Source organism: Corylus avellana, chromosome 5 (genome assembly GCF_965113065.1).
Source record: "Corylus avellana chromosome 5, dhCorAvel1.hap1.2, whole genome shotgun sequence".
NCBI classification, from domain to species: Eukaryota; Viridiplantae; Streptophyta; class Magnoliopsida; order Fagales; family Betulaceae; genus Corylus; species Corylus avellana.
In genome coordinates, this window is record NC_142494.1 from 19,976,169 (window position 1) to 19,988,100 (window position 11,932).

General features: G+C 38.7%; 1 protein-coding gene across 1 annotated transcript; it reads right to left on the bottom strand.

Annotated features, from left to right (window-relative positions):
* Window positions 1–6,720: 6,720 nt before the first annotated feature.
* Window positions 6,721–8,583, bottom strand: LOC132182623 (MATE efflux family protein). Its single transcript, XM_059595925.2, has one exon. The coding sequence runs from the start codon at window positions 8,538–8,540 to the stop codon at window positions 6,921–6,923; it is 1,620 nt and encodes a 539-aa protein (XP_059451908.2). The 5' UTR covers window positions 8,541–8,583; the 3' UTR covers window positions 6,721–6,920.
* Between the last annotated feature and the right edge of the window lie 3,349 nt (window positions 8,584–11,932).

Below are 11,932 nucleotides of genomic sequence, written 5' to 3' on the forward strand. Positions count from 1 at the left end.
TTATTTATTGAGAGAGTATGAGAATATTAATGAAATGATTACTATTACCTTAAACTTTTGAGATAAGTAATAATTTAACAAAAAAAAATTAAGATATGAAATCCGTTTCTCATTACATCGATCCTCTAAAAATTCTTGATAATCTCTGTCATTGAATTGCTAACTTTGTTGTTGTTTTTTAAATAGCTTTTAGTATAAGTACTGAGCCTAAAACTTACAAGTTACAACAATCTCATTCCATCTCCTTGATATTTGACCCAAAGAAAATAGTGAACTAGATCAATGGAAACTCAAAGTAAAAGAGATACAATTCTGGAGACAAGATGGTGGTATCCTATGTGAGTGAGCTTTTTGTGATATATTTTCTATTCAAATCAGGGAAAGGGAAACGGGAACTTTTTGTGATACTTAGAATGTGAACATTAACTTACAAAAAAAAAAAAAAAAATGTAGTGAACATTCTAAAACAAAAGACGCGTAAAAAAATTGCCTTAGCTTGCGCCGCATGCCCTTTCATTTATATATGGTCATATGCATGCATGCATGCCTATGCGTCTTTTCAAGAATAGGAGTGAATACTATAGATTAACTTGGTTTATATTACTTTGAGGAAACCCTAATAAATATATAGGTAAGAGCACTCTAGCTAGCTCTTTAATCAAATGAAATAGATGTAACATTTTGAAGCAACTAAGGGTCTAATTAAGTCATCCCTTATCAATTGGCCTAAGTTTACAAAGGCATGAAAGGATGATCGAAGTGGTTTTTCCTTATTTTTCCCTATAATGTCTCCTGATAAAGAGATGGAGGTAAAGGGTACTTTGTTTTTACTTTGATGATTCTCTTTCAAACATGAGATTCGCTTGGTAATATCATTCTTAATTTCCAACATGCCTAGCTAGCTAGATTCGACGACTTGAGGTCATGCAAATCACCGAAGTACTATCCAAATTATGAGTTTTAAAAGTTGATATATATATATGGATTGACTCGTTCCGAGGGTTGGGAAATTAATTATACAATGTGGAGGTTAATTGGGACCTTCCTTTTATACGATATGCTATAAATTCATCTATTTAATTTCTAAATGGAAGAGATGGTAGTAAAACTTTGCTTACACAAAAAACGAAAAAAAGAAAAAAAAAAAAAGAGAGACAGCAAGACCTTTTGAAAATGATAGGAAATGTAACTCCACAAAGCCGTGAAACTAAAGTAAATAGTGGATTTAGGGTTCCTTGTCTTTAAAGGTTAAAGTGATCAGTGAAGGCGGGCTTTGAGAGTCGGGCAATGGAGCAGAAAATAAGGGAGGTTGTAGCTCTACAAAGCCATGAATAACTCTCTCTCTCTCTCTCTCTCTCTCTCTATATATATATATATATATATATATATATATATGAGTTTAACTTCTGTGCGGACGGGTTGCAAAAGACCACTTCTTTTGCAGCTCCCAATAGGAGATTGACATATAGGAAAAATGCACAAAACTTTCATACAGCCTAAAACATTAAATTTTTCCTTATTTCGTCTTCTTCTCTCTCATTTCTTCCTTCCTGCCGACAATTCCTCTCCCATTTCTTCTTCTTTCTTCTACTGAAACGCTGGCCTTGACCCACGGCTGGGTCACGGCAGCGGCTTGAGGGTGATCCCTTTAAGGTGATAAAATCCCTAAAGGATTAACCTTCCCCTCCAAGATTTAGTTTTGAATCAAAAAAATAAGTTTTAAGGCATTAGTATCGATTTTTGAGGTTGGTTTTGCATTTTCCTGTTGTTTTCCGGTGGGTCTCACAACCCACGGCGTGGGTCTCCTGGGTTCAGCGGCCAGAGGTATTTTTGATATTTTTTTCACTTTGATTTGCTATGTTTATTCTCAGTTTGATTTTTTGCAATTTTCTTAAATGGTTAAGGTGGTTGGATGCGCTTATCTAAGCAATTAAGTAAGCATAGTTATGCTTAACCATTTTAAAATCATTGATAAACATTATATTAAGGATGTCAACCTTTTATTTCCTCTCTGACGCATTTATAAATTCATGTCAACGTGCCTATTTTTTCAGGAGTTTATGATCCATTTAAGGTAGCTAAAATAAAATGTGGCCTTTTGCAGCCGTCAAAGTAAACTACAATACAGGCATGAATGGTTTGTAACACATAAAAGAAAATAACAATAAGAAGAAAACTGAAAAAAAATGATATGGGGCAATGGATAAGAATCCCCGGCCCTACAATTTAAAAAAAATTGTAGATTCTAAAATTAGGTAAATTTAGTCAGTTTCTTGTATTGAACAATTTGAAAAATACTACTTATTAAAAACGTAACATATTATTAATGAGAATTGAATTTATTTTCATGAGGATTTTGTGCTTTATGTTGTCGACAAGCTTTGAGTCAAAAGTTATCTTTTAGTTTTCTAAATAAGAAGCGTATCTTCAACAATAAAGAAAAAGCCTTTTGAGATTTATATAATTTTAAATATTTTTGAACAGGCCGGATGAGTGGTGGTGAAGGCAATTCGTACTTACAGCCTAGACCACATTGTAGAGTACAAAAATAATTAAGGTCAACCGTAAAGATGCACGGGCTCCAGCCAGGCACATTTGTGCTTAATTGGTCTGTGCATGTGGGTTCCCCTATTTTTGTATCTCAAATTGAGCTTCGACGTCGTGAGGACTCCGCTCTTCCTCGCGGTTCGTCCGGCGGTTTAACAAGAATCTTATTCGTACACCTTTCTGTACAAAAATATTGCACACCAAACTGTCTTTATTTTTTATATCAAATCACAAATATAATATTTATGTATTTAAAAATAGTGCGTGGAAGAAACAAGAATTTTTCTATTTGGTCACGTGCAGATGGTTTGCAAATAACATTCTTTATGGGATAAAATACATCCGCGATCTGCAATCCTATGATTTGATACGAATCTAGCTAATGATAGGTGTAAAAATCATTTTGGTGGCCCAATATATCCTGTTCATCGATACTAAATAATGTTAAATCTTAAAAAAATAACATTAATATAATTAAAATTAAAGTAAATATCTCGTACTATTATAGAATTATATAAGAGCGTTATTTTTAAATGTTGATTTCACGTCCAAGAGCTAGAGGCAGACGATTCCATGGAGGAGTCCTCCCCACCCACACCCTAGAGTGTGTTGACCCCGATCTCCAGGGCAGCACAGCGACGGAGGATGAGGCTAGCATCATTTATGATGACACCCGATCCCACGGCCTCAAGGTGGAACGTTGATACTCTTGCTTTTACAACGGGCGGGATATCATAGTAGAGAGAGGGTGGTTCAAATAGATAATGTCACCCATCGTACCCTGATTCGCCCTAAGTGATCTCATTGACGAGGCCCGCCTCATCTACCAGATCATTATGAGTCAGATCTTCCTGGTTCGGAGCCTCGGGTCCATCATCTAGGACATGGCCCTTTGTCTGTATGTCATACTGATGAGGATCCCGATTGACTTTGGTTCCTTCGCCTTCACCATCATGAAGGACGTGAGGTCAGGGGACCTTGTGACACACCTACCCTTCGGGGCTTTGGTCACACGACTAGTGGACCACGTCGAGGTGCCTACCAACCACCATCATACCATCGCACTAGAGGGACCCTTCACTTCCAGGTTCTTCAATCCGAGTGGCCTTTGCGGGACAGTCGCAACTCCTTGTGTACCACGGGCTCGACCATCGTCAGCCAAAGGACGCTTGTCGGATGGAACCTCATCCTCATGATTTGGCGCTCTCGGCTACGATAGCCTTATGGAGGCCTTCACCAAGTAGGGACAGTAGCTCGCAGCTCTTCAGACTGCGATGAGGCGCATGACTTTAGTGTTCAAGGAGGAGAGAGCATTGACAGCCACTGATCGGAGCGTGTGTGGGACTCTGGGAGAATCTTGGATATCTACAATCGGACGGCAGGACCACCTCTGAGCGTAAGGGACTACGGGGTTTGTAACCTGAGCACGAACTGTGGGAGGCGGAGTCCCGCCAGACAGAGCTAAGTAGAGCGTAGCCCTAGGGGTGCTCGGTAGCCTCCTTAGTGCTAAGTTGATCTTATGTTCATCTTTTTTTTTTTTTTTTTTTTTGTCATTATATTTACATTCTTTTAAATGATTATCATATTTGTCTTATTAAAAACTTTTTAACCAAACCATCATTTTATACGGTATCTTTCAAAAAGAAAAGAGGGGAGTGTTTTAACAATCAAATTTTGAGGACAAAATTTTTATAAGAGTGGAAGTATGTGATGCCCCAAAATATCAAAAAAGATTTATTAAAAACAACCTCTTATTTGAACTTATAAACACTCCATTAATTTTTTAAAGAGCTTCTGAAGTGTCAATCCTTTTGATAAACGGCTGAATTACCATTTTAGTAACCCTACTAAAATGATCAAGGCCAATTTTAGGAGCGTTACATAGTATATTCTAGATGTTATTTCCTTAGGAGATCCGGTTTGCATTAATGGAGGGAGATGCTATCAAGGTAAATATCTTTTTAGCTCAAATCAATATTAAATTTCTGATGCATTTATTCTAATCATTGTCAATACAAGTGGCACTCTAATTAATCACCAATTAGTTTTTTTTTTTTTTTTTTTTGGGGGGGGGGGGGGGGGCGCTATGGGTGACACTCTAAGTTAATATTTAGTTAATTAATTTTGGGGATGATACACACAATGTATTAATTATTGTTTTAAGTGTAGATCAAGGTATCCCCAAGAGGTAGCTTAATCGGCTGGAACCATGCTTCATGAAACGGAGGTTACTAGTTCGAATCCCCCTCTCCCTCTTTTCCGACCGTCTTTTACTATAGTGCAGACATGTAAAAAAGAAAAAAAGTGTAGATCATAAGTTTCGAGCATAAAATATTATATTTATAAGTATATCAAGGAAGCATGAAACCCTTGATTTGCATGTTGTGAGCCTTAGATTTTATAGCAATATTATCATTCAAATTGCATAATTTTCCTTTGAGATTTACCTTATAATGATAATAACAAAAATGCAATGTTCATGTGATGGTATGATATTGCACCATATTATGTTATAAAAAGCAATTATCAAAGATTGTGTCATGAGTATACTACACTATACATGCTTGATCTTATGGCTTAGAGAAGCTTGCGTAAGTTTTTACCTTGGATCTGAGGGCTATTGTGATTAGTGCTAGCTACCGCTCACAGGTAGGGTCATTTTTGCTTGCATCACTAGGTTATGTTACACTTGGGGTCGGAGCGGGTCGATCAATTGGCGAATGACTTGCAATACGCTTTGTTTGTCAGCCCTAGGGTTGTGTCATAGGTCCCACAGAATGCACAAACCTACCGTGAAGCAGTCAAGTACATAGCTAGGCCATGTTGAGAGAGTTATGATCATTGATATATTTATTAATTATGTATAGCACATCACCCTCCTAAACCGTAACCCAACACATGAAAACAATTTAAAATGAGGGCAAAAGTGGAAGAAAAAAAAATTTAAATGGCACATGCCTTGCACATGACCATTGACCGTCAATTTTAACCCCTTTGACTGACGGAAGGGAGCTTTTTGTTATAAGATGGTAGTTTGATGGGGTCAAGTGTCATAGTTAGTAGTTTATTGGGAGAAAGTGCCGAAACACTGTAATTCATGGGGGCAAAAGGTAATTACTCCCCATAATTATCAACCTTTAAACTAATTCATGATTTTCCAATTAGGTATGACCCTTACATATTTTACTGCTTAATACTTTATTTAAACTTTATTCAAGTCACTGCTTAATGATCTAATAAACACATTTTAATATTTTATGCATTTTTTTTTTTACATGTCCACACAAGAGGGAGGGTGAGGATTCAAACTAGAGACCACCACTTTATGAGGCATGGTCCCCAGCCAGTTGAGTTACCCCTTAAAGACCATTGCATGCATATTTGGAAACATGCATTTTCCATAACTGTCACAAAATGTGCTCACCGCATGGGTTGTTTATTGTTGTTGGTTGTACATATTAAGTCGTAAACTTATATGTTTTCCACTTGTAAGATTTTTATGTTTGACAGATTAGCTGGCGTTATAGTCGAGACAAGAGGTTCATGTCTATTGACGAATCTCGCAGTCTTCAAGAGACTTATTTAGTTAATACAAGCATTTTCTATTAATGTTACTTTGCGCTATGAGTGTTTGACAGATTAGCTAGCGTTATAGTCGAGACAGAAGGTCCATGTATATTAAAGAATCTCGCAGTCTTCAAGAGGCTTATTTAGTTACTAAAAACATTTTCTATTAATGTTACTTAGCGCGCTGATTGTATAATTGTAATGTTATTGTGTGTGTTGATGTTGTGAATGAGGTTTACTTTCCATGTAGAGAAGTTGAAGGTAACACTCCAAATTATTTTTAATTTGGGGGCATTACAATAAATATAATTTTAAATTGTATACGTTAAACTTAACTTGCTTATAAGTTGAGTGATTGTGAATATGTTATAGTTAGTACTCTACTATTCCCCATTTACGATTGGATTGATTATGCTTGGATGATGCACTTATTTTACTTTGTTTATTTAACAAGCATATCTTTTATTACCTAAACCAAAATTGAGAAGCAAAAACCAGAATAATTATGAGACCCTGAAATTGTTGAATAAAGTCTTGTACTAATTTGTTTATAATACAAAAAATTCTCAATAGAGTAGATATCATAGAATTGATCTCCTCGAGGGGATTGCATGTGCTCCTTCCAATGTTTTCCAGACTGGCTGGGTCTGAGTGAATTTCATTGGAAACAGCAGCAACTTCCGCCAGAAATCAAGGCCCATACAAAATTCTCATCGTCTCTCTCTCTCTCTTCCTCAGTACTTTCCCCACGTACAGCCTAGGATAGTAATCAGTAAATCACTTAAAAAAAAAAAAAAAACTAAAAATTAAACGGGTGAGTTATTAGCTTGATGTAAATCCCCCGATAAATTTAAAAAATCTTCCATGATTTCAGCTTTGACTTGCTTCTTTTCCTCAACCTCTAGGCTTTCATCGACAGGGGCAGCTCCGGTCAGCTCCTTGGCTCTCTTGGCTTCCAACTCCCAATCGGTCAGACCCAACACCACCATCATGGTCAACGCGCACCAGCCCTGCGCCGCCAAAAGCCCCAACCACAACCCCGGGAAGTCGAGCTCGGCGTAAAACGCCGCTCCGACCGCCACCGGCATTCCCACAAGGTAGAAGCTTCCCAGGTTTATACGTGCACCAACCTTGGGCCTCGCCGTCCCTCTCAGGACCCCGCAGCCCGTCGTTTGCGGGCAGTTTCCGAGCTCGCAAAACCCAATTATCGGCAAAACCAGTGATGTCAACTTTATAATCTCTGTGTCTTTGGTGAACATGGTAGCCCAACTCTTCCTCACCATCACTGCGAACACTAATGCCGAAAACCCCAATACGAAGCTGCAGGAAATTCCTACAATGGCCGCCAGCTTCGCTTTTCTGGGCTGGTTTGCGCCGATTTCATTCCCAACTCTCGTGGATACGCTAAAGCTAAGCGATGACGGGAATATATAGATAAGCGCCGTCGTTTGGATTAGAATGCCCATGGAAGCCACGGTTGCTCTGGGATTCAACAACAACCCACATAGCAAAATCATTATCTCGTACCACCACCACTCGAGGCAGACTGAAATGCAGCTCGGAATTGCCAAATTTAGTAAAGATTTCCATTCTTTAAAGCACTCTGCAGAGAAGCCTCCCCAGGTTTTCCTGTGGAGGCCGGAGATGAGGATGTAGAGGATTAGAGAGCCGACAAGGTTAAAATTAGTCCAAACGCCGCTAAGAGCAACCCCTTTGACTCCTAAATTAAGGTGCGAAACAAGAAGGTAGTTGATGGGTATGTGAAGGAAAATTGAAAGAGTGGCGCAAAATGTTAGAGGCAGAGTAATTGATTGCGTTCGGAGATAGATGCGCAATGGGTGTAAAAGCGATTGAGCAAAGAGGTCCGGGAGAGAATAGAGAAGATATGATTGTGCTTCTGTTGCTATAGCTTCATCTTGGCCGCAAAAGAGAAGCATTTTCTTCATGTTTAGCCAGAGCAGAGAAATTGGTATTGAAGTAAAAAAGAGCAGAAGGATTGTTCTCTGCAGGGAGAGGCCGAGGAGGGTGTGTTTTTTGGCACCAAAAGCTTGGCCGCAAATCGGCTCCATCCCCATGGCGAGGCCGGAGAGAATAGAATAGCCGGTGATGTTCGCAAAGCCGACGGCGAGTGAACCGCCGGCTAGCGCGAGATCACCGAGGCGGCCGAGGAAGAGCATGGAGATCATTGAGCGGGAATAAAGCAGAAGGCCTGTAAGTATCATGGGGAGAGCTATTTTGGCAATGGAAATGGCTTCTTTGAGAGCCAAGGAAAGATGGGTTTTCTCTGTTCTGTATGTTTGCTTTGGTTCTTGCTTGGAAATCAATTGGGTTGTAAGCATCTTGTGCTGCTCTGCTTCTTTGATTGGCAGAAGGAAAGGGTGGTTTGAATTGGCTTCGTCGGAGGGAGAAGAAGTTAGACGACACATTTTAGCGTGCTGTAAACAAATGTCTTAGAGAGAGAGAGAGAGAGAGAGAGGGAAGGAGATGGGGAGAAGGGGGATTCAAGAAGGGTGATGGAGGTCGAGGTTTTATAGGGTTTTGTTTTTTTAGGAGTTTGCCTAATTTTTTATTTTTTTTCTGCTTTGAATTTATCCAATTTACTTTTTGGAAGCACTCGAGTGTCTATTATTAGTTATTACCCCCCGGCCTGCAAAGGGACAGTTAATCGGTACAAAATCCAAAGTGCAGAACTAAGATTTGGACGTTAACCATATATACATCTCGAAACTTATAATTTTCAACATAATTTGCATATTGGATCGACTATTGAATCATATAATTAATAACATAGTCAAAGAGATTGTTGGCGTTTTCGGTGAGGGAGAACGGTTTTAATGTCTTCAAACTGAAAAAGATGACAAAAGATGGCTTCTTGGACGGTTGTACATTGACCATTTTTACATTGAAACGAAAGCCCCACTAGGGCCCGTCAATGTTGTCTTCGATACAAAGGAATTCCGAGAAAACGTTAACTAGGAATTTGATTTATCGCCACGGCTAGACGGCTGAGCGATTGCGCCACTAAGGGCGTGTGTTTTTTGTTTTAATAAAACAGTTTCTGCCTCATGGGTTCTTTCAAAGAAGTGGTTGCCGCCGGTTAGCCCCTTGCGTTTCACCGGGGGATATATATATATAACTGATGCCTGATGCCTGATGGGAGCATTCAAATCTTGTTTTACTTTTTGTGAAAAATTAATATGGCCTTAATTATATGTTCAGATTTGCAGATTGAGAGGGTGGTAGGGTATATGAAGTATGAACTAGTCAAAAAGGAAAGCACAGGGGCTTGTGAGTATCAATATCTTGTCATATTTGGAGCCCTTGTCTCTTCTCAGGTTTAGGGCAGGGTGTCCCAGCCTCAGGGAGGGGACGGGAGGGGAGGGGGTCCTACGGGGGCATTCAAGTTCTTGATGAGTTATATGGAAAGGAAAAGTCAGCTTTATTGAGGAATTTTGATCCTAAATTGGTGTGTGGTGTGTCTAGTAGTATTCAAATAGTGACAAGTGGATGGCAGTCATGGTTCCACACCCATGAGTGGGTTGGTCTTTTCGGCTTTGTGACAAGGGCATGAGCCCACGGGAAGCGACCCTTTTGACTCGCAAAAACATAGGGACAACGCCGTGGTTGATCGAGAAAACGTGTAGAAAATTCTGAAAAAAAAAAAAAGAAAAAGAAAAAGAAAAGCTTAGAAGCATCTTAATTCGTAATATTGAATTCACATTCCCTGGAAAACTTGCTTGTAAACCGAACTTAAGCACTAGCCCACTTATCAAGTATTCCCACCATCTTTGTAGTTATTAGGGAATGTTTGTCTATTTGGAGAACTCCTTTCGGTGGATCCTTCAACGTACGCATGAAGTTTTGGAAAATTCCATCATTGATGACCAAGAAGAGGCAACAACATGTTTGTAGAGTTGACCAAACGCCAGTAGTCCAAGTAAAAGACATGTAAAGACACAAAACAGACCCCAGTGAAACGTCGGTCACACCACCGAGAATGCATGCCTCAGAGACCTTAATCGATACACTCCCATGGCAACCAAGACCATGCTCTGTACCCTCCCAACCGGGCTCCTCGTTCGTTCGGTCATGCCACTTATGGGGTCTTAAGACCTTGATCGATAGGGCACCTCACCCGATCACGCTAAGGACTAGACCTTGAAGACCTATAGCTCTTCACTAACACCACCGACGAGTCACTCATGTTTGTTTCTTGTCTTTATAGGTCTTTTTGCTTTTACTACCAACAAGCGGTCAACTATACGAATAAGTTCTTCGGAAAACTCAGCTTTAAAACCAAAACTCAAGTACTAGCCCACTTATCAAATCTCAAATCATCGTTAATTGTAGTTATTAGGGAGTGTTTTTGTCTATTTAGAGATCCCCTTTCGGTGGATCCTTCGACGTACGCTTGAAGTTTTGAAAATTACCTTCATTGACGACCAAGAAAAGCCAGCGACATATATATATATGAAAAGGAGAAGAAACAAAAGGATACAATACAATAAAATTAAGTTGGGGAAAACTAAGACACCATGCATGGACAATGCTGCATCATATCAGTGCCCAAAGAGAGAAATAGAAAATTAATTAAAATAACCATACTTATATATAACACCAAAAAGGTGAAGAAAAAAGTTCCAAATGAAGAATTTTGACGAGTTCAAAGATGGTAGTTAGAAGAACACACTTTGGGTTGTGATTACAAAGTAAAAAAGATAAAAAGCCAAATCTAAAGAATCTTGATTCTCATTTGCTTTCCATTATTTCTCTCTCTAAATCTCACACAAACCAAAAAGAATGCCATGAATGATGGTGATAATATATATATCTATCTGATATCCTGAATCTCTAACATGATCGAGAGCTCAAAATTAAATGTAAAGCTACTTAAAATAAAATATGAAAATTGTGGGGCAGTGACCATCATTGAGCTTGACTTCAATCCCACCTCACTGCCCAAAAGAACAAATTAAGCAAAAACAAGAACAAGGAAAAAAGAAAAAAGAAAGAAAATAAATAAATACATCAAACAATGCTTAAAGGCCTATAATCTAAAGCCAAGTAATTTCTTGTTTAAACCGCACATTTTACTATGAACTGGACTTAGTCTTATCCCTTGTGTTAAAGGTACGTCCAAAAATCTATCTAAATTTCCTATATAGACGATAAGCTTATTAAAATATATAAGCTTTGATACCATGTTGAAATATATATAAAATATAAAATACTAAAATAAAAGAAAAAGAAAAGAAAGCGGAAGCGGATAGAGGCATATGAGCTACATCTTGTATATTCACTGTATCAATCAATATTATATAACTCTTTATTTATAGAGAGACAATGAGTAGTGACCAAGAAACTCAAATTAAACCCTAAAATACATAAGGAAAGAAATAAACCCTACATTACAAATTAAATAACGGAAATATAAAATATTCTAATAAAGGAAATAATATATTCTAACATCCCCCCTCAAACTCAAGGTGTAAGCTTGAGTTTGGAAAAGAGAATAAATTGAAGGCATCTGAAGTTGATGGTTGGATCAAGACAATGCTGGCAAGAAAGGCTGAAAGTGACGGCCGGAGAAATACCGGAGAACAGAGACAAGCTGCTAAAAGAATTCGGTTAAGGGCCAAGCCGCAACTGACAATGACGGTCGAAGAACGAAAACTAGTCATTAAATCCCTTGAAGGGCCAAACCACATTGTGCCAGGGTTCGCCAATAACAAAGACGAGAAAGGCTGAAAGTGACGGCTGGAGAAATACCGGAGAACGGAGACAAGCCACTAAAAGAATCCGGTGAAGGGCCAAGCCG